General features: G+C 45.2%; 1 protein-coding gene across 1 annotated transcript; it reads right to left on the bottom strand.

Annotated features, from left to right (window-relative positions):
* Positions 1 to 4,331: 4,331 nt before the first annotated feature.
* On the bottom strand, positions 4,332 to 23,528 carry tbx21 (T-box transcription factor 21). The gene is made up of 6 exons (XM_056297305.1): positions 22,990 to 23,528; positions 12,811 to 12,965; positions 10,333 to 10,454; positions 9,098 to 9,256; positions 7,477 to 7,538; positions 4,332 to 7,100 (listed from the first exon to the last, which is right to left on the bottom strand). Exons 1-6 carry the CDS (start codon positions 23,526 to 23,528, stop codon positions 6,263 to 6,265), a joined length of 1,875 nt encoding a protein of 624 aa, XP_056153280.1. The 3' UTR covers positions 4,332 to 6,262.
* Between the last annotated feature and the right edge of the window lie 220 nt (positions 23,529 to 23,748).

Genomic DNA, 23,748 nt, shown 5'->3' with positions numbered 1-23,748 from the left:
CCAGGCTGCAGCGATGGAGAAGAACCGTAAAAAGCCAATACTGAGAGAAATACTGACAAATATCCATTGTGAATATTTGGACAGCATGAATGAACTACCCTGGAAACTGTGCAGAGTGGCGATAGTGCTGATTTCTCTCAGTTCCCGCGCGGTGTGGTATGGCAGTCCTCTCCATGACTGGTTCATGAGAGTTCATCACTGTTCAGACTTATGGAAGCCTTTAAAAAATGAACAGTCAGCTTCATATTACCCAGCATGCACTGCTGGGTAACATGAAGATGAAGGGTTACAAAGAGATCGCTTTCAATCAAGGTCACTTTTCTAATTTATTTTAACAAATTTTTAGATCACTTCTAATGTATGTAAGTTAATTTATATAGTTTTCTTTTTTTTTCCTTTTGAGAATTTGCTGCCAAGGAGAGTGAGAATGTCGAGCACATTTGCTGAGGTAAAGACTTGGTTGACCAGCTTGAAATGAGCCAAGCTGAAGACGGTTTTATATATGAATGCTTGGTCCGAATTGCTTTTGAATGTTGTGATGGTCAGGTGTGTACTGCTCTATTTAAATAGTCAACTTTTGTCCTTCTCCAAGTCTATTTATTTCAGCTAGTTCCCGTTTTGCCTTTTTATATCATCTATTCAATTTTTGACTGTATAAATGTAGTTAGTTCTAATGTATAAAGGTACAATGATACAAACAGCAATATCATTTATGGCCCTTATATCAGGCTTATTTACTCATACTTAGTATTGTAAACGCCACAGGTTCCAAGATGTTGATATATGCTATTTGATGATGCCGATATGATTTCTATCTATCAACAGCATCTAAAAGTGTCTGGTGGGTGGGGTGCAGGGGCTTATTGATTGGTGTATAACAGGATTTCTGGACCATATTGAATGAAAGAGAAAATTATTAGTCTTTCACTCCTAAAACAGCATATTCATGATGGTTGGAGAAAAAGGACACCTACTCTTCTGCAAAATAATTTACTGGCAAAAATAAATAAATAAATAATATGAAACTGAATCATGACACAAAAAGAATATTTTAAGCTAAGTCCCTGGTTGACAAAATGGCACCGCTTCTACAAACAATGTTTTCAAGATACTGAATAATAAACTTAATTATCTTTTTTTCCTGGCGGTGTTTTGGAGTTGAATTCTTCACTTCCTCTCAGCTGATACACATAAGTGTCACTCTTAGTTTTACCCTAATTAAAAAAAAAAGATCATACCATAAGCAGCTGAAATTCAAGGAGATTAAGCTTTAATTCATGAATTAAAAAAAACAACAGTACAATACACAATATGCCACCTTTAATAAATAAACGCCCCCCCCCATTAAAACTCCTATTTGTGTATTTCGTTGCGCTGCAATAAACCAAGAACAATTATTTCTCGTTACATACAAACATTTGGCATGACGTCACTGCATTCCTGAATCATCGATCATAAACAGTCTCAAATCGTTTTCGGTCCTCTGAGCGTGAGGGCGAAATGACAGCTGTTGGGATGTGACGTCGAGGGAGCTCTCCGATGACGCCAAACACCACATGCTCGTTGCGGGACTGATCCCGGTCTCCCTCCTTGACCTTTCTCTCTTTCTGTTTCTCTCATCGCGCCTCTGAACTGCTTCGATGCACAGATGATTGGAAAATGCATTTCCTGTACACGAGCTCATCCTCGCGCGGTAACAGGATGCATCGAAAGGGCACGTACCAGCGGAAGTTGCGCTTGCCACTTGTGGATGGATTGTCATGGCTGAAATATCGCGTTGATTGACTGTATTAAGCAGAGATATCCGGCAGGGGGCATTCCTAAGGCATCCTAACACTTTTCTGTCCGCTTGCTCTGATAGGTAGTCATGTTAGTGCAGGTTCACTTTAACAAAGCATGAAATTACAACACAGTAAAAACACTGACATCTTCCGGGAGGCAAATGATCAAATTGGGCATTTTTTTCTTCTTCATATTTGCTTCATCGGTAGCGACCATCATGAATCATAAACCAATTAAGATTTTTTTTTCTTAATTGCACTTAAATGAACACAATTTGTCCACTCAATGCCTCGATTAAGATATATTAAGAACCACTTTCATATCTGAGAAGCCATCAACATAAAAGACAAGTTAAATACTAAAATTACAATATTTTTGGGAGTCTTTTTCATACACTTTTCTTTTAATAAATCCGTACAATATATCCATTCTGTCACCATTATTAAATTAAAACGTCATTACAAGGAACAGTTAAAATGGTCTCTTTTCATATTGAGGCGTCGGCTGTCATACAGTGAATGCTATCTGTACATCAGCGTCCATGTTGAGACAGTTATGCATGATGCATGAAGTCTGTATTTTGGACCGAGGCAGCGCACCACGACACGAATCTGGACCCGTTTCACATTCAGAGAACCTGGGTGCCCATCTTTTTCTTCCGAAAACATCGCTTTCATTCATCCGTCATCGTTCAACGGGTTGAATAAATTCGGTGAAGTGCAGAAAAAGATTTCAAATTTTTAGCTAGTTACGGGATTTTAGCACGCAGGCTTTTACTGGTGTGACGTCATTTCCGTTTTAAAATCCCGCTATACAATTTATAATTCCCATAGAGGCTATTGCACTGCAAAAAGAAAAAAAAAGTTTTGTGCCCTGTTTTTAAAATCTTGTTTTCCGCAAAACTAGGAGCTGATCTCCAGTTTCTCCTTTAAAGTCACAATTCCATTTGTTCCCAATTCATTTTTCAGTGGTTTCAAGAGTTTTTTTTTGTATTTTTGTTTTGGACGCAATAACGTCAAGACATGAGGCAATGAGGCACATAACTCCACTAATACCAAGATACTGATATTTGATTAAAAAAAAAAGTACCCAAAAAATTGGGTTTTATTTTGAGACGATACCAGCTGACTCAGTCTTGTCTCTATCAGGTACATACTTTTAAGAAATGCTGATTTTGGGAGGTGAGCGGTGAGATAAGGGGATATTTGATGTCAGATCATCTCAAAGGGGTGAATCGTTCAGCCAAAAGAGGGCAGCATGACCAACTTTTTCAAAAATAAAAAGTGCCTGGTAAAGTCATCATGGCCAATGATGAAGCGATGTCTGGTGTGGGTAGGTTACATTGAAGTAGGAAGCATGTAGACTTGTATACAGATCAAAAAATATAATTTAGGTTTTAGTTACACTTTGAGATTATAAACCTCAACACTGGGAAAAAACACACTTATTTAACTGGACATTAGTTGCAACATGAAATCTGTTTCAGCTTTAGACATAGGCCGCTGGTGTGTATAAACTGAAGTTTAGGTTTGCGTCAGTAATTTCCCGGTGTAAGAGTCGTGCCCACATGGGGGATTGTCATTTATTGTGTGCTGATTCCTGTCCTCTGGTTGAGTTCGTTGGAAACGGATAAAGCTTTAAAGGCAGAGAGAGTAAATACACAACATCAACCTTTCACCGCAAGTACTCCACGAGCCCTGCAACCCTGCTGGTGATTTAGTTTAACCAAAAGTGGAATTTGATTTTAATTCAAAAATACAAAATCATCTACAATCCAATTTTTCTTTTTTCTTTTTAAAATTGCACAAGTTAAATGAAAAGATTTTCTGAATTCACAGGTCACTGTTTGAAGAGGCTGAATGGACCCAGGTCTCTCTCTGTACTGAGCGAGGGCCCTGTCCGTCGCCCCTGGTGTTGTCCGAGGTCATTAGCAGACCCAGCGAGGAGTGAGGACCAGGACCCTGATCAGCCGCGACTGCAGCCTCACTCTTCATCTCTGTCACCTGGCCGGGAGCTGGGCCTCTGTCAACCACTGTCACCCCGCCATAGGCCCCAAGACCAGCCTGTCTCTCTGGTCACTCCACGCTTCCTGTGCACGGCGGTCTGGGGGTGACACTGCCTTGTCTATCTACCCACAGCAGAGGCCATCCAACACTACATGACCCACTTCTTTAACATTTCATGCAATTTTCCTGCACCGTTGCTCCATCCCTACTGGAGTTGTTTCAGGAAGTATGGCAACACTATCACATGATATGTGCAAGATTGTGTGTGTGTGGGGGGGAAGATCTCCACCACATCAACCACACCTCATCGTTTAATATGATCCACTACATCTAAACACTGCATTGTCATCGACATAGCCATTTAAATTCATAGTGTGCCGAGGCTCTACTAATGCATCATGAGTGTATTGTGTGTGTGTATGTGTGTGTATGTGTGTGTGAGAGCATTATAATGCTTAATTAAACAGTCCCCTCTCCCGATAATGATTTCCAGTGTTGTCCGTGTGGGCTGTATGTCAGTAGTTATTGATCATGGTCTTTATTCGTGTGTGGTGATGTGGACATTTTTGTATTGACTGATTGCAGCAGAAAGCTGGGCATTTGTTACAATGAAGCATTTTTCCCCCTCTAAGGCAAGCAGCCCATGCCAGGCATGGTTCACTGCCAGTGCCAAGATATGAAACCATGCCGGTCTTTGTACACACATTTTCTAGAACAGATACTCATCGAGGGGCGGGGCTAAGCAGGGGCAATGCAAATGCATGAAAAGGGTATGCAATCATCCATCCGTACAAGTACAAGACCATTGTACCAAACATCTAAACCTGTCATTTGTATTTGCTCGTTTACCCATCATGTTGTTTACCTATCATGATGGTAATAACGTTGACATTTTAAAAATTGATTGTCTGATGTCTCGACTCTAAAAATGGGCATGAAAATTAACCCGCAGATAGTTAGCCAAGGCATGCAAGTACCCAGATAGTGATGGAGTGATGGAGTGCTATCCAAGAAGAGAAAAGTTCTTAGGTTAAAGTAAACTGTGATCCTAAATTAAGTATTTCATTTATTTTTTACAGATAAAAACTATTGGGTGTATACAAGCTGATTACTGCTGTTGCAATGTGTCATTTCTATAAATTTGACATTAATGAAGCTGTGGAGCTTGACTGCATATAATTTTCAGGGTTGCCGTTTTGGCTATGCCTTTTAATGTAACACACACACACACACACATGCACACACACACACACACATGCACGCACACATACCATGTCTTCCTATACTAGTAGGGACCCCACATAGACTACATTCATTCCCTAGCCCTTAATCCTAAACTTAACCATCATAACTACATGCCTAACCTTAACCCTTACCCTAACCTTAACCTGATCCTAATTCTAACCTTAACCCTAAACCCAAGTCTTAACCCTAAAACAGACCCTTTTCCTCATGGGGACCCATAAAATGTCCCCACAAGGTAGGTGGTTTCTGGTTTTTCCATCCTAATGATGATGTTTGGTCCCCATTAGGATAGAAAAATCTGGTACACACACACACACACACACCTGTGCTAGCAGGGTGGAGAGAGATATGCAGTCATATTGCAGACCGTGCTTACTAAACTCTCGTCACCATTATGATGATCCCAGACACTGGCCATTGCCCTTTGTTACCATCATCTTACAATTTTCTTATGTTACCACTAGTCGGAGCTAAATCAGAAATATTGGCTGGGGTAGTAAAGAGGGATGAGATGCACGTTCAGAATTTATTCATATGTAGCCTGACAGTACCCCCTCAAACTGAGAGAAAATGAACGCGATTACGTTGTCGTTGAAAACTGTGTGTGCATGTACATGGACGGGGGGGGGGGGGTGAGGAGGACTGGAAACATAAATAGATAATTTCATAGAGAAAGACATAAGACAGAGAAAACCAGAGATGCAGGGGAGGGATGTGATGTGGAAAGAACAGACAATCCCTGCAGGGGTCTGTCAGCAAGCAGGTATGCAGATTGTTTTTTTTTTTTTGTTTTGTTGTAATCTCCAGATGTTTGACAGCTTTAAGTCACAGGTCTGTTGGTTTGGTGTTTATATGTCTCAAGGCCAATGTCTAAGACCAGTCAAATCCACTCGGCTTCTTGTTTACTGTTAACTGTTTGAAAGTTATTCTCGCGATCAACTGGCTGCTCCTGGGCTTCTTTCTTTTTTTTAAAAATAAACTCACTGCGCTGTGGGTGGTGGTGTGAAAAATAACTGAGGTACCAAGTGCCGTCATTTAACCCTGACTTTTTGTCCTCAGCCAATGCGAGGCTTCTGCAGCCCTTTAACACGACCTCAGACAAATATGCACAGCCATCAGGGAGACATCCTGTCACAAGATGGGGGTGGGGGGGTTGGTGGTGGGTGTAGGGGGTGGTGGCAGATGCTGCGAGAGATTGTGGTTTTGAAAGACATTGCGCTACGAGGTCTTTATTGAGTGTAAAAGCCATAGTAGCCTGCATCACTGCTGCTGTCCTTCTCACAGACCTCCCCTCCGCGCGCTGGGGGGGAGTTCTCCGTGCTAGATGTGTACGGTGACACCCTCCTCTTCTTGCTCTCACCCACGCCGCCTTCAAACAGGCCCGAGTCAGTGGAGTCCACTGATTTGACAGAGGGGGGTTCGAGCCAGGGGTCCTCCCCCATGACCACCACCCCGGCCTCTTTGGGCTTGTCCTGCAGCAGGGCTGGCCGGAGTGGCTCTAGCAGGGAGGCAGGCTGCAGCCTGGGGTGACCGGGTGATGTGGAGGAGGAAGAGGAGGAAGATGACGATGAAGACATGGGCCTGAACCAACCCAGACTGGGGCTGGGTTTACTAGGGTGACTGAGGTATGGAGGGGAAGGCCGACTGGTGCTCCAGCCCACTGATGAGGCCCCTGATACAGACACACCGCTGGAGGCGAAGGGGTGATCTGGGTAGTAGCCAAGTGGGTGGTGGTGGTGGTGATGGGCTGATGTCTGCAGGGGGAAAGGCTTGTAGAAGCCATTGCTGGAGAAATCCCCCTCGTAGGAGGAGGTGAAGTCGAGCCGGCTGGGGGCCATGCTCTGCTGTGGGGGCAGGTACCAGCGACCGTGGGGGCCGGGGCTGGAGGACGGTTCCTTGGGTTGCTGGCTCATGCTAATGTGTTCCCGGCTGTAGAGGCGGCTCTGCGGCAGAGGGCTCATGTACTGCTCGGACAGGTAGCTCTGGGGGTAGCAGGTCCCCGGCAGCAGCTGCTGGCTCTCCGTAGGAGAAGGAGTGAGGCGGTCGGTGTCAGGAGGAGCGTACAGCCTGGGTTGGAGGGAGGAGGGGTGGATGAGGGAGGCGAGGTGAGGAGTGCATGCGAAGAAGAGGAAGAAGAAGAAGGTGTTACTTCCTGAGCAAACCTCAAACCATCTACCAAGCATCTAGCACCCCTTCACACAGACTCACAGCAACAGTCTTGGAGAGTAGCACAACAATCGTATTTATTATTTCAAATGAAATCCAATGTTACATGGATGCAGGGACTATTTCTATCAGTGCCCCGGATCTCAACTTTCATGTGGACATACAGATGGTAGGGTTTAACAACTGAAAGGTTTTTAGTCAACCTTTGCAGCCGCTCTGGGTAGCAACGGATTTTGTTGTTTTCATCATAAACATAGTTATGTTCTGGCTTACTTACGTGTCGTAATTGTCGCGGAAACCTTTAGCGAAGGGGTTATGGTCTATTTTCAGCTGGGTGATCTGTGCAAGGAATAGCAATGGGGCAAAGACAGGACGGACAGATCAGAGAGAAGAGAGAGAGAGAGAGAGAGAGAGAGAGGGAGAGAGAGTGAGAGGTTTCGGTTAATCAAGTAAGAGAGAAAGCGACACGGTGAGAGCAGAGAGAGCGGTCACTGGCAGTAATAATAAATGAGGATAATGTGCAATTTCTTTTCTTATCATGGAAAAGAGTTCATCTTTGGACCCTTGGTATGGGTTACACTGCTATTTCCAGTGACAGATCAGCGCGAGCGTCTGTCATACAAAAGAGGACAGTGTCTGTGTGCACCAGTGTATCATACTAATTATTGACACAGGTGGTAAGGATCCACAATGCATAATGTGGAAGGGAGTACAGTTCCTCATCCCTCCATCCAAGCTTCCAATTTTGGCATGTCCCATTTGCATATGCAAGCCATGCCTAATTGATTACAAAGCATTTGAAGAGCCAATCCTGGATTTTATGGAAACGTGACGAAATATAAACATAAATTATGGAAGAAAGGAAGAAGAAAAAACATGACTAGTTTTTTTCCTCCCTTTTGTAATATATCAGTTTTTAGAGGAAGCACCACATTTTTTTTATTGTGGTATTGTAGACAGTGCATTCATTAGCCTTCCACTTCTGGTATGGGAAGATGGCAGCGCGAATTTATGTTCGCAGCGGTCTCACCCAGTACCGGTGTGGGAAGATGGTGGCACGAACTTCTGCATCTAAGTTTGTGTCTGAGTTTGATGGCTGGGAGAGCTTGGTCTACTGCATCCTGTGGGCCCAGGGACCACGGCTCTGCTTGGAGCTGCGCGTGAAGAGGAAACACCAAGGGCGGTCTGACAGGACACGGAAGCAGGCCAGGCTAAGCTAACTGCTAGCCCATGCAGACCAGCAGCTCCGATAGCATGGAGGGTGGTCTGGCGGCGGCCTCGCCTAGCATTGACTGTGTTTTTGGTGTTGTTGTGTGGAGTGCGGGGAGGTGTGTCGAAGGTGTCTGGCTGGCAGAGCTGGCATTGGATCAGCCGGGGGAGCCTGGTCTGCTGCGTCCAGTGGGCCCTGCGACCACGGCCCTGCCTGGAGCTGCGCCCAAGGAGGAAACACCGAGGGCGATCTGACAGGACGTGGAAGTGAGGCAGGCTAAGCTAACAGCTAGCCCATACAGACCGGCAGTTCCATTAGTCATCCTGGCATTCACTCTCTTGGACAGTGAATATTTTTTTTTAAATATGTTGGATATATGTGTTTTTGTAGTTTTTGTAGTATTTCTGTAGTTTGGATATATGTGTTCTTGTAGTTTGGATATGCGTTTTTGTCTTTGTGTTCCACTGCTGTGGGCTGGGGGAAACGATATTTCGTTTCATTTCATGTGCACAGGTGCATGAAATGAAATGACGAATAAATGTTCCTGACTCCTGACTATTCTACAGGAGGGGGCAATTTTTGACTGAAAATATTTGTTTTTCATGATCATATGAAACTTGTTCGGCAAATCCCATGTTGAGATCACCACGCTTAATTTTCCTTTCTTTTTTTTTTTTGAGTGACTCACGTCTGCATTTTGGTAGGCAGTGACGGCGATGAACTGGGTCTCAGGGAAGATGAAGGTCTGGGCCTTGGCGGAGAGGAAGGGCTCCTCAGAGCCATCCTCCTTCACCTCCACTATGTGAAGACGGGGCTGGTACTTATGGAGTGACTGCAGCACAATCATCTGAGCCACACACACACACACACACACACACACACACACACACACACACACACACACACACACACACACACACACAGAGGAGAGATCCATGTAAGCAAACATATCTGAAATTTGAAAAAAAAAAAAAAAAAAAAAACAAGCTGACCCAAAAGAATCAATGTAGCTGTAAAAGTGGAGCGCTCTCCTTAGTAAGGAAAGTTATAATGCTCGTGAAATCTTAAATGTGTATGACTATGATCAGTGATCAATGATCTTCAATGATCTGTGTCTTAATGAACACAACAATGGAAAGAAAAGGAACCTTGCATATGAGCCAACATTTCTCTGTTTGTCTAGCCGTTATACTTTCTGTTTAATGACTTTACGAGGAATGATGGGTTTTGAAAGCTGAGAACGTGAGACCGGCAACTCTTTCCAACCCTCTGATATTTATTTTTTGCTACGACAAAGTCAAAGTTTTACCTATAGTACCTTTAAAGTGGCGTTTAGATATCAGCAGTGATTCTATAACTAGGTGTCAGGAACCCCCCCCCCCACGCACACACACACGCGCGCAGGGTTGCAAGATGATTTCAGGGCGTTGTGAGATCGCATAAGATTTGGAGTTTGTAATTTTTGTGATAAATTCCGTTTTCCTGTTAACTCGTCAATGTCTGCATCATCTTGCACACCTCCTCCAAATGATTAAATGAAATTCTCTGAAAAAGTGAAAAAAATAAATAAAAAATATGCTGGTTTGATAGAAGGTGGTTTGGGTCATTCATACTTGCGACAGGCAGATGTTTTTCGGCAGTGTTTTGTCTTTGGGGCGATCGTGGGTCAGTCAGCGAGGCTGAGAACAACCAATCTAATCTATATTTGTAAAGGAAATAGGAAGGAAAACCTATCGCAAAACCTGACGCTTTACTAGCCGCGGCTGACACGACTAGCCTTTCTGCCGAGAGAAACCATTTCAGAGCAAATGCACAGGAGACCTGCGCAGGACGGAGGCGCCGAAAGGGCAGACAGTAGACGAGTGGGAAAAGACGGAGAGAAGGGAGAGTAGGAAAAGACAGAAAGAAGGAAAAGGACGGTACCTGTGCCACATTGTTGTTGCTGCCCTTGTTGTTGGTGAGCTTTAGCTTGCCAAATGACACTTCCTGTCTCATCCAGTGAGCGCCTGTGTTGGGAGAGTCAGGGTGCATGTACGTCCTATTCCCTGTGGAAACAGAAGCACACTTTGAGCACACAATCCATAACGGCTTCATCTGCAACCAGGGTCATCCTATTCAGCACTGCTTCAAACTGTCACTCCCATGCACAGTTGTAAAAACACAATCAGAGTGTCATTTGAGTGTGTGTGTGTGTGTGTGGGTGTATTGACACACATTATGTCATGACTCACGCGGGAATGAGTGGGGAAAGAAAAACAGACCCGGCACTCATTCACACAGCGTCAACACAGCGGCAGCTTATCTGAGCAAACCGTGCAAATGTGAAACGTGATTGGGTAAAAGTTGCATTCCTGCTACTATCACCAAAAGCAGAACATGGGCCGTCGCCTTCGTCACAACACCTGACACGGGTACCGCATCACTACCCAGCTGCACCTGTATTCAGGGCTGTGGTTAATATAGCATTACTTTGATGACACAGTCCACTTTGACTGACTGTGACCTGGCTGAGTTCAGTGGAGCGAGCATGGAGGGAAATGGCTTGATGAGACAGACAGCGAGCGTCAGAGTAGCGAGAGAGAGAGAGAGAGCGAGAGAGAAAGAAGGAGTGAGAGAGATACAGAGAGACAGCGAGAGAGAGAGAGATACAGAGAGACAGCGAGAGAGAGAGAGAGATACAGAGAGACAGCGAAAGAGAGAGATACAGAGAGACAGCGAGATAGAGAGAGAGAGAGAGAGAGAGAGATACAGAGAGACAGCGAGAGACAGAGATACAGAGAGACAGCGAGAGAGAGAGAGAGAGAGAGAGAGAGAGAGAGAGAGAGAGAGAGAGAGAGATACCGAGAGACAGCGAGACAGAGAGAGAGAGATACAGAGAGACAGCGAGAGAGAGAGAGAGATACAAAGAGACAGTGAAAGAGAGAGATACAGAGAGACAGCGAGAGAGAGAGAGAGAGAGAGAGAGAGAGAGAGATACAGAGAGACAGCGAGAGAGAGAGAGAGAGACAGCAAGAGAGAGAGATACAGAGAGACAGCGAGAGAGAGAGAGATACAGAGAGACAGTGAAAGAGAGAGATACAGAGAGACAGCGAGAGAGAGAGAGAGAGAGAGAGATACAGAGAGACAGCGAGAGAAAGAGAGAGAGAGACAGCAAGAGAGAGAGATACAGAGAGACAGCGAGAGAGAGAAAGAGAGAGAGAGAGAGAGAGAGAGAGAGGGAGAGATACCGAGAGACAGCGAGACAGAGATACAGAGAGAGAGAGCGATACAGAGAGACAGTGAGAGAGAGAGATACAGAGAGACAGCGAGAGAGAGAGAGAGAGAGAGAGAGAGAGAGAGAGAGAGAGAGATACAGAGAGACAGCGAGAGAGAGAGAGACAGCAAGAGAGAGAGATACAGAGAGAGAGAAAGATACAGAGAGACAGTGAGAGAGAGAAAGATACAAAGAGACAGCGAGAGAGAGAGAGAGAGAGAGAGAGAGATACAGAGAGAGGGAGGGGGGAGGGATGAATGTCAGCGCAGGTAAAACTGATTGGATTCCCACTAAGGGGAAGGAAAAGAAGAAATACAGCTAAACTGAGCATTCGCCAAGTGAAAGAGGTGTGTTATGTGGTTCAAATCCCACTTGTGCACGTTTAAGTGTGAATGAGTTCGGTTATTGATGTTGTGTTGTTTCCTGACTAGCCTTGACCCATCCGCAGATGGAAATAATAAAAACAGGGAACCGCCAGAGGGCTGCCACTTTCACGTCACACCAAAGTGCCGATTGTTAAAATTGAAGTTATATTTGCTTCAGCGTTGGTTTCAAATACAAATTCCACTTGGTTGTTTCCTGGTTGGGCGGCATGGTGGCGCAGTGGTTAGCGCGGTCGCCTCACATTAAGAAAGTCCTGGGTTCGAGCTACGGCGTAGTCCAACCTTGGTGGGTCACCCCGGGTCGTCCTCTGTGTGGTGTTAGCATGTTCTCCCCGTGTCTGCGTGGGTTTCCTCCGGGGGCTCTGGTTTCCTCCCACAGCCCAAAGCCATGTAGGTCAGGTGAATCGGCAGTACTAAATTGTCCCCTCGGTATGAATGGGTGTGTATGTGTGTGTGTGTGAGCTCTGTGATGGCCTGGCGGCCTGTCCAGGGTGTCTCCCTGCCTGCCGCCCAATGACTGCTGGAGTAGGCTCCAGCATCCCCGCGACCCTGAGAGCAGGATAAGTGGTTCAGATAATGGATGGGTGGGTGGGTGGGTGGGTGGATGGATGGGTGTTTCCTGGTTGTGCAGACGGGACTGCAGCACACGTTTGTGACTGTGTGTACGCCGTGTTGTCAGACCAAGGAGGTGAAACAGACACTCAACGTGATGCAATCAAAAGCAGAAATACAGAAAGTATAAATCAAAATGGTCTTTGGCTGTACCTGGCATATTGCCCTCTGCTTTGCCGCACTGGACCCACTTGCCTCCCTGGTACCGCCAGTGGTGCTGGTCCGCCAGGATCACGTCTACGTAGACTTTATAGTGGGCCGATGGGTCCAAAACGCTGATGTTGAAGCTTAGAAAGGGAAACATCCTCCTAAACAGACAGACAGAGGGCGAAGCCGCCGCTGAATCAATCCATCTGACATCATTCAAAATTTCTTCGAACCCTGTTTGTAAGCACCCACACACACACACACATGTCCATACAAGCCCACACACACACACACACACACACACACACACATCCGTATCTCTTGCGGGACACAAAACAAGATCTGGAGATGGAAAACATGACTTGGCTGAAGAAAAGCACTCTGAGCATGCATCGAGAACCAAGGCAATTTGCATGTGGCCTGCTGTGATCTGGGGAGCATCTCTCAATCTGACGTCTTTATCACAACATCAGATCTTGAGCTCTGAGCATGCACTTTGTCTCGGTTTGTACTACAAAAGGGCCCTCTTCCTCTGTCATTACTGTCAAATTCAGTCAGAAGGAACACCCCCCCCTTTCCCCTGCCGCCGCTGCTGCCACCCCCACCAACTGTGCATGTCTCCAGGAATAAGCACCAGATATGTTGGGGGGGCTGTGGGCTCGAACACATGAGAGGATGTAAAGCAGCCGTATAGATTTCCCTCATTTCATATCTTTACCATTTCCGCCTCGCGCTTTTAAATGACAAAACACGTGAACGCCACAGCAGGCAGAGATGTTTTGACAGGGGGGCAATAAATTGTCACGTTTATAAACGGCGTGTCATGAGCGGTAAGGTGAATGGGGAGGCAGGCATTTATGCCACCCCAGCTCCTTGTCTTCACACATGACTTTATTTCTGCTCGTCTTTGGTTCACCCACTGAGGCGGCGAGGTGAGAGTAACGGAGGAGGGGGAGAGGACCGACAGAGGTGGAGTGTGATGGTGTGTGTGTGTGTGTGTGTGTGTTGGGGGGAAAGAGAGGGGAGGACGAGGAGGGGGAGGAAGGGGGGGTAGTGTAGGTGAATATTTAATGGTGTTGTTAATAAATGATGGCCCCGAAGCCACATCTGATTACCGGGTGCACAGATTTGGATCACAGAGGCCATCACTGAGAAGAGGTAACTGGGAGGTCAGGGCATCCCCAGGCGATACAGAACAGGGACCGTGAGGGTAAGCTGGGCCAAGCACACACACACACACACACACACACACACACACACACACTCACGCAATCAACCACCATGAGGATTCAAACCCCCAACGCTTTAGCACATCTCTTATTGCAGATCTCTTGCCCCCCCCCCCCCATCCCATAGCATCTATGACTCCTCTGATGTTCGGATGAGCAGAGGATATTAGAGGTGAAGACACGGCTCAGAGGTTGCTGCAGAAGATTGAACCTAAGTTTACCACTTCACCTGCTTCAATGGATAAAAGCTGTTATATGTTGTGTGGCGGTGAGAAGGACTTCCTGCGGAAAATTTTACGCGATCTATCTAAAAAAGCTCCAACCCAGCTGCAGCGAGAGGGTTCAGGCACGCACATTTCTTTCGTGTCTGTAAACTCACGTGCGTTGCATTTACAATTCATAGGTGCAAAGGTCATACACACACACACACACACACACACTTTATGGCATGAAATTCAAAAGACATGTAAGAATCCAACAAGCGATCGCGCTCTCCTCAACATTCGCTCTTGTGTTAGTCTTGTGAAACCGGTGGTAGAAAGTGTTTCCATAGAAGACAGGCTCAGCTGTCCTTCCTCCAGTAAATGTATAGTAGTACCCATCAGACGTGATCCGTTATGTTAAATGTCCACCATGACTTTCTCTCCTTACAGCTTTATGCCTTTATCTAAGAGAGCTGATATTTACCCCCCCCCCCCCCTGCAGGTCTCCATCTTAGGAAAGACCTCTCATCCTCTGACAGTCCTGTCTGACCACGTAAGCTGGAGGAGCCGCTACCGTTTCCTCCATGCCCTGGCACGGCGGTGTAAAGCCACCACACCCCGCTTGGCCGTGCCCCCCGAGCTGCCTGGTCATTTAGTGATGTAAAAACAAGTGAGGTGTGTAAAGAGTAACGAGAGATGTTTGAAGCCATTGTTAGTGTGTCAGCGAAGCATCCACTCTTCAGGGCTTGTCCTCATTTGTTAGGGTCTCTCACTCTCGCTCTCTCACTCTCTCTTGCTCATGCTCTGTCTGTCTCTCTCGCTCTCTCTCTGCCTGTCTGTCTGTCTGTCTCTCTCACTCTCTCTGTTTCTCTCTGCCTCTCTCTCATGCGCACTCTCCGTTTCCCTGTCTGTCTGTCTCTCTCACTGTCTGTTTCTCTCTCTTGCTCTGTCTGTCTCTGCCTGACTCTCTCACGATCACTCTCTCTGTCTGTCTGTCTCTCTCTGCCTGTCTCTCTCACTCTCACTCTATCTCTCTCTCTGCCTGTTTGTCTGTCCATCTCTCTCACTCTGTTTCTCTCTCTCTCGCTCTCTGCCTGTCTCTCTTTCACTCACCCTCTCTCTGTGTCAGTCTCTCTCTCTCTCTTGTGGTCTCTCTTGGTCTGTCTCTGTCTCTCACTCTCTCTCTGTCTGTCACTTTCTTGCTCTCTTTGCCTCTCTCGCTCTGCCTGTCTCTCTCTTGATCTAGCTGTCTGTCTCACTCTAACTCGCTCTCTCTGTGAGTTTCTCTGTGTGTGTGTGTGTGTGTGTGTGTGTGTGTGTGTGTATGTGCGTGTGTGTGTGTGTGTGTGTGTGTGTGTGTGTGCTGGCAGCAGACAAGATGTAAACTCTCCCAATGAATACTCTTTAAACTTGAGGTCATTTCAGACAGAAACCAAACGTCTGCCACAAATCAGCCTTCTTCTCTTTCTCCACCACACAAATTATGGCATTTATATAAAGACCCATGACAGGTTTGTCAAAATATCAAATTTGTAATTCTGCTAAGGCATCCCTCGCTCCAGTATGCTCCGTTATGGCTTTGTTGCAATTATGGATTGGATTGATGATTTTTTTTTACTCTATGTAAATAAATTTAGATATATTTTAACTCCATAAAATGTTTGTTTCTATTTGCAGTATCTGTAATCGCTGTTTTAAAACAGATCTGATGAGCTGTGAAAGACTGCAAAAGTACAGAAAAAAAAGCCAACATTTTGCCCTGGATTGGAGTTATTCTTGAGTACGCTTAAAATCATAAATAAAATGGCCACACGAATGGTGAAGTGCATTTCCTAATCCCTTTCGCGACACGCCGTATCTCCTTACAGCTGAACGGTAAGACAAGACCCGCCGCGGAGGGTCCCAGTTGCCTTTTTCTCACTCCATGATCAGCCCAGTATGACAATGAGTTACGATTCCCAGTGAAAAACAATCACTACAATATCTCTTCAGTGGTTTGCATGGAACAGGTGAAAGGTTTTCTTTTCCATGTCAGTGTCTAATATAAGTGAAAACAGAAACTAGTGGTGGCAGGCAGATCGGCCTCATCACCTACACTATATGAAACATGCTTTCCTCCTCTACTCATATTAACGCACTTACTTAAACTGGGGCCTTTTATAGGAAATCAGAACCTCTACAGGGGGGAAACCAACAGAGACACCACACAGAGGTGTATTTGCATGCGGGGGTGGTTCGTGGGCTTTCTGTTTAGAGCGAAGGCAGTGGGGTGAAAAAATGTAGAAAACAGTATATGATATTGTGTAGTGATCGGTAGCATGGTGGTTTTTTTGGTGACTGTACTGCGTTCTGTTGATGGGTTGCATGCATATGGTTTGATTCTTGCAAAAAGACAGCCACAATCACATGCACGCATGCATCTGCATGGTCAATTATTTTGCTCGGGTAAACTAGTTGCTAACACCCGCCGTTGGAGTAGGCTGGCGCACAATTAAAGTTACAATTAATAATTTTAATTAATATTTTGGTCAAACTCTTTCTACACCCTGACAGCTAACAAGCAAGTAGACGAGCAGAGGGGGGGCGGGGGGAATCGGGTCTCTGTGGCTTTGCCCTTGGTGCTGTAAAACGGACACGGAAAACATTCTCTGTACCCGATCCACATCAGCCAATCAGGAGAAACCTTTGCAAGCAGGCATCGCCATTGGTCGCTACTTGCTGTCAATCAGTTTGTGCATTCATGAGGCTCTCAGGCAGAAACAAGGGGGCGGGTTCTTTTGCAGAATATTTTCAAAATATAGCTAGCTCTTGCTAGCTTCCGCCCACGATCTCTTGCCCCCGATTGAGTCTTTGCTCAGAGGAACTTTGGCAGTATTTACCACCGTCGCTACACGAAATTCAACCCGTAACTCTTTTAAGTATACTCAGTAGACGCCAAAAGAAACCTGCCAATCTCCCAACTCTGACACACTCAAAACTTAAAAAAGGATGATGATGACATAGCATGCAATCCCATCTGTTTAGTCACACCATCTGCGTAAGTGAATACTCATAACTGTAGTCTGATACTTTGACACACAAAATACCATAGAAACAGATGGGTGTGCTGAGCAAGTCAGTCCATGATGGCGACATTTTAGAAATTCCATTCTTTCCTATTTATTGTTTTTGTAATTATTTATTATTTCCTTGTATAGAGTTTTTGAGGGCTGAGACAGCCAGGGCACCTGCATTTCATTGTATTTGAAGGTACGTTGTACTTTTTGCATGTATATGACAATAAAGTGAAACTTGACATCATGAAATAGTTGGGTGGTGTGTGTGTGTATTTGTTTGGGGGGTGGTGGAGTTGGAGGGGAGGCAAACAGAGGACACAGAAGGAGGAGGAGGGGGACGGGTGGTGCAGGGTTGCTTTGGGGATGTGAAGCAGAAGCTTGAGAGGAGAGCGACTGGATATATTCACCAGGGAGAAGTCTCTTCTACTTGAGTGCACCCACTGATTCATCCGGACAGGAGTTCAGGTTCAGTTTGTGTCACCGCACGTACGCTTGATCATCTGTGATGAAAACATGCCAGTCTACAGCTGCTGCCGGACACAAGCACACTTTCACACTGTTTTACACAGACAGCCTCTCTCTTCCTTATTGATGTACTGTACAGACAATCTCGAGCCATGACTATATTGAAATCTTGAGGGGCTGTATTTCTTATTAGGGCCAAATATATTTAATTTCCTACTTCATATCTTATGTAGGGTGTGAATGACACTGCAGATTTTCAAAGGTTCAACCAGGAGGTACTCCATAACGAGTTACGTCATTATGTGTGGCATGCGATCATATTTCATCAAATCCAGTTGGGGCTAAAGTATAAGTGGACGTACCACAAAAGTCAGTCGGCCAAAAGACGGTGACATTATGAATGACAGCCTAAGAGGATGCACACCTTTAGATATTTCTGAGGCACGTTGACGTTGGAGTTTTCTGCAGAAAGCTGCCTATGCACAGATAAACAGCTGAACAGGAAGTGATAGCTCATGCCGTCAAAAACCTTGAAATAGCCCGACTTCTGCTTTCAAAGAGAGAAATAAAGAGGAGAGGAAGAGAGCGATCCCTTAAAGATGGCACTGTGCAGTGTGCAGCAGGACCACAGATGCGCCGACTCAGCCTCAAACAGGTTACGCTGTGTCGTGAACGAAACTCACAAAACTACGGCCAGGCACAGTACGTTAGCACGATGTATTATGATTTTAAAACCAATCTAATTAAAAAAAATTTTTTTGCTATACAGGGTGTTCTTTTTCAACATGCTATATATATATAGCACAAACAGGCTCTAACAGGTACTATTTAATGAAGATGCCAGTTGGGGACCTGTGAGGCGTCTGTTTCTCAAACTAGAGACTCTAATGTACTTATCTTCTTGCTCAGCTGTGCAACGCGGCCTCCCACTTCTTTTTCTACTCTGGTTAGAGCCTGTTTGTGCTGTCCTCTGAAGGGAGTAGTACACACCGGTGTAGGAAATCTTCAATTTCTTAGCAATTTCTCGCATGGAATAGCCTTCATTTCTAAGAACAAGAATAGACTGTCGAGTTTCAGATGAAAGTTCTCTTTTTCTGGCCATTTTGAGCGTTTAATTGACCCCACAAATGTGATGCTCCAGAAACTCAATCTGCTCAAAGAAGTGCCCATCCAACCAATCCAACTTGTGGGAGCTGCTTCTGGAAGCGTGGGGTGCAATTTCTCCAGATTACCTCAACAAATTAACAGCTAGAATGCCAAAGGTCTGCAATGCTGTAATTGCTGCAAATGGAGGATTCTTTGACGAAAGCAAAGTTTGATGTAAAAAAAATCTTATTTCAAATACAAATCATTATTTCTAACCTTGTCAATGTCTTGACTCTATTTTCTATTCATTTCACAACATATGGTGGTGAATAAGTGTGACTTTTCATGGAAAACACGAAATTGTTTGGGTGATCCCAAACTTTTGAACGGTAGTGTATATGTGTGTGTGTGTGTGTGTGTGTGTGTGTGTGTGTGTGTGTGTGTGTGTGTGTGTGTGTGCGCGTGTGTGTGTGATATGTCTGTTTTTTTGGGGGGGGGGGGGTCTTACTGTCTCATTATCTATATCTCTAACTGTAAAATAAAGAGTCTCCAGCTGATGATAATGTTTACATTTTGCTTTTAACTTTTTGTGCAAAAACGGTTAATATGCACAGGCAGAACTCATGTAATGATGACAAAATGTCATCCTTGCATGAGTTCTGTGGTAGAATAACGATATCAGCCCGCAGTACCCATAATATAATCTCATGACAGTATTTAACTTGTCTGGCGGGATAAAGCAAAAGGACAGCGGAGGCTTGCGTGACTGTGAAGTCCATTTCTTCAGTAGGAATTGTCATAACATAACCAGCCAGTAGTCAAAGAGGTAGAATTCACTATATTTGATCTTCATGTTATCCATTTCCATACACATACAGGTGGTCAATGAGCATGCACACACACAAGCAACACAACATATCACCCCTATTAATTGTCCGTACCACCCATCAGGTTGATAACCAGTGATTTCCTACCATCTAAATCTGGAACTGAATTTTGGTCAATCATTTATGTAAAAAAAAAAAATTAGAATTAAAGATCTGTAGCCATTTGTCTGTAGCATGATGAAATACATAGCGAACAAGCGATAATCCACATACCATGAGATGTGATTTGTAGAAAAAAAAGAAAAAAGAAAATTTAATTTATGTCTGTTAACCATCTCCTGAGTGCTATAGTGTCTCCACTGCATCACAACACAAAAGTTTACTGCTATACAATTTGAATGTACTCTTCACGGGCCTCGTGAAGTCAAAACTGAGGGAAGGGGCAGCAATCTAACCAACTATGGCAATATGTGCACATGAAATCAGCTTACCAGAGAGAGAGAGAAGACTTGAAAAGAGGAAAAAAAAAGGGAGCGGGGGGGTCAAAAAACCCCTGCAGGACCCTTGCTGCGGGCTTTTGAATGGCTGCAGATTTCAAAGGTGCCGAGGTACTTGAGTGGACTTCTGAGGATCCCTGCCTGCCTGCATACTCTTGGTCTACTGGAAGAGAGTTGAAGGTGAAGAAAGAAAAAAAAATCCCCTTGCCCTTTCCTCCGTGAACTTCAAAGGTGCTGCAACTTCTCAGCATGGCCTTCTAAGGACTCGGCGGTGTTTGAGCCACCTCTCTACCCAACTCCCTACAACTTTCGTTGCTACTTCCTGGCTACCGGGGTTGTCATTAACACGGCACACGCCCTGATTTTTCTCATAAAAGTCAGCAAAAACAAACTGTTGTTGCGAGTCGAAACCTGGGTTAACACAGGGGGTACTGATTCTGATGTCGAGCATCATCTCTCGAGTTTTTGACGCACTTCTGCAGAAGCGGGTGAAGTGCAACACGGGGTCGATGCTGCATCTTGAACGGGGATGCTCAGGTGGCTCTTGTGATTCTTTAGCGCCTGTATGGTCGATCGTGTAGCATGTGTGTGTGTGTGTGTGTGTGTGTGTGTGTGTGTGTTTGGCATGACTTACTGTTCAGTGTCTGATCCTGGTAAGAGAAGGAGAATGATGATATTGACAGGGTTTAGAATATTTTTTAGAGGATATGAGGTTTGTGGTTTTGCACAACATGAAAGCGTGTCTGTTGTCGTGAGGTGGAACTTAAACACCTCTTCAGGATCTTCAGTGTTGCTGTAAAATCTTTTGCTGTTATTGTCTGTTGTGGTAAAGTTTTTGCCAGAAATGTGAAGCACCTTAGCATATGTGTGTGTGTGTGTGTGTGTGTGCATATGTATGTGGATGCACATGTGTAAGTAAGCATGGCTGATTTATGTTTATGTGAAGACTGTATGTGTGCATTTGCAAATCTGTGTGTGCATGCATGTGTGCCTGCATTTGTGTGTGTGCGCCTGCATTTGTGTGTGTGTGTGGTTGTGGAGGGATGGCTATTAAATTAAAACAACATAGTATTTTGTGTGAAATATAGAATAACTACTTTAACTACATTACCTATAGGTTAGTAATAAGTAAGATAGAAGGTGATACACATGCACGTAGAATGAGTCTCGCATTACAGAGGAACGTTGACAAATGAAACTGACTCGAAATCATTTGCTTTGAGCTGTAGATATATACATGATATTTTGCGACACAAATGCAAAATATAAAACCTCATCAGCCCTGCACCATCACTTGCAACACAGACATACATTTCAGATGTCTGTCTCGATGATCCGTAAAGTCCGTGCATGCAGATCACCAAGTCAGTGGAAATAAAGGGCCTATAACTGTGAATGCAGGAACCACAAAGATGACGCACAAAAGGAAACTTCTCACAAACTAAAGTTTGGGCAACCTTCTCTTTTAGCTCAAGAAAAAAAAGTTTAAAAAAAGTATCAATTATTGCAAAAGAATTTGCTGAGAGGTGCATTTCTAAATCTTACTGATGTTCATGAATTCAATTACGATATTAGTGGAGAACAGTAGATGATGGAGAGGTGAAAAGGGCCCACACAGGCTTCACAAATCAGTATTAAAACGCTGCCTCGCAGCAAAACGGCCTCCCCCCTATTCCTCACATTCAAATCATGAAGAAGAAGAAGAAGATTAAATGCAATGTGTACTGGTTTGAATAAATCACCAGTAAAAGCAAGTTTCTTCCCACTCACACGGAAGTGATTTCACGTACACACTTAAACTAAGCTGAATTATATTTTCCTATAAGCAAGTTCTTTGTTTTGTTTTTGTTTTTTGTGTGATTAATTGTCAAATTTGGGTTTTAACTGAGCAGCCTAGAGATGAATTGGAAATGTCCTGTTGTGGGACGACACACCGGTTCCCTTTCAAAGACCCCGGGCAGTGAGAAAGTGATGGGCTGAAACATTGTGTCAAACTGATGGATCCCAAATTAATCAGTTAATCCTCATCTTAATGCTCGCTGACCTATCAGACGGGCCCACGAGCACTCTCTTCTCCATGTGCATGCTGCTAAGGTTGTAAGGATCCAAGTGGTCATACTGTATCATCATACTATATATGTGATTGGCAATCACACACACACACACACACACACACACACATATATACTAGATGTATGGAAAGGTTTTCCAGCAACGAGCATGTGTGCAAAAGTTTTGCCATTCGTTACATGCAAAAGTTTTGTCTCTCAATTTTATCTCTGCACAAAGCACCTTTGCATTAAGGATAATTTGAGAAATGAAAACATTTCAGCTGGGTTCAGACGAGGCTCCACCGGATGGACGACGAAAACGAATCTCAACTCGCGTTTAGCGTCTGATCATCTGTGTAGGACTGTTGCAGTGTATCGGCTCTGGGCAGCTGCACCTCACACACACTTTTAGCAGCCCACATTGGACTACATGCGCACACTTTCCTCTTAATTATGATTCATCTGTGCCCAAAAAGTCTCATCCAGTGCGCCCGTTTGACAAAACAGAAGCCTATCAGGTTGGGGGAAAAAAAGAAGAAAAAAAACCCAGAATCGTTAACATTGCCCCCCTGCAATATTTCGTTCGTTTCCAGCATCGATTAATTGCCCCTCCAGTGAACAACACACACACACATAAAACAGCCACGGACACTCGTGCATAATTTGGTCATTTCATCCCCGCGGTTCGTTTCATTTTCCAGTCACAGCCACCCCCCCTCCTCTCCCTTAAAGGCGGACAACGGGGGTCAAGCGGCGCCAGGACCTACTTACCGTCCCTGTTTGGTGATGATCATCTCCGTCTGGAATTTGTGAAACTTGGCCCACAGCGGGTAGTTGTTGAGGAGCGCTTGCGTCTTGCCGCACACCTGCAGACCAGGTAAAGGGTACAGCGGAGTGCGCGGGTAGCCGTGCTGAAAGGCGGCCGGGTAACTCTCCGGAGACGCGGGGTAAACTTCTTTAGCCTCCCCGGGCAGCGGGATGTAGCCCTGCCCTGTCCCGCTCCGCGCCGGGGACCGCACGCCGCCGAAGGGGCAGCCGGCGGTACCGAGGGTCGGCGAGTAAAAGCGGCCGGGCTGCGCGCCGAGTCCGCCGGCCGTCTGCTCGGCGTGGTACGGCAGCGCCAGGGCGTCCTGCCCGCTCTGAACGGAGTCCGGGTAGAAAAACCGTGCGTCCTGAATCCCCATTTTGAAGTCGCTTAAATCCTTGCCGCCGCGGTGAAGGTGACTGTTGATTTCATTGTCCTTCCCGAAAGTTTGCGCGTCGCTCCCATTCAACATGCTGAGGTAAAGATTGCCATCTATGCCGCCCATTTGCAGCCCCATTCACAGTTTGTCTGTAATGTCATAGGTTCTCCCCCCCCTACCCCCCCCGCCCCGCGGTTTAACTTGAATCTGAACGTATGGAAAAACGAAGAAATAAAAATGAAAAAAAAATCACAAGTCTGTGTGGATCTACGACTTTTAACGGTTCTCTTTCAGTCTCTTCCGAGGTTTCTCGACAAAGTCGTGGACGAGGCAAAGCAATGTAGAG

This window comes from Lampris incognitus, chromosome 17 (assembly GCF_029633865.1).
Source record: "Lampris incognitus isolate fLamInc1 chromosome 17, fLamInc1.hap2, whole genome shotgun sequence".
Lineage (NCBI taxonomy): Eukaryota > Metazoa > Chordata > Actinopteri > Lampriformes > Lampridae > Lampris > Lampris incognitus.
The sequence above is the reverse complement of the archived record's forward strand: the minus strand, read 5'-3'. Positions and strand labels throughout refer to the sequence as shown.

What these genes read in the sequence shown, in the direction of transcription:
- tbx21 (XM_056297305.1), bottom strand. Translation starts at nt 23,528, where the DNA reads ATGGGCGGCATAGATGGCAATCTTTACCTCAGCATGTTGAATGGGAGC. An exon ending in GCAACAACAATGTGGCACAG is followed by an intron (nt 9,257 to 10,332) that starts GTACCGTCCTTT and finishes TGTGTGGCTCAG; the next exon opens with ATGATTGTGCTGCAGTCACT. An exon ending in TTCCGCGACAATTACGACAC is followed by an intron (nt 7,101 to 7,476) that starts GTAAGTAAGCCA and finishes CCTCCAACCCAG; the next exon opens with GCTGTACGCTCCTCCTGACA.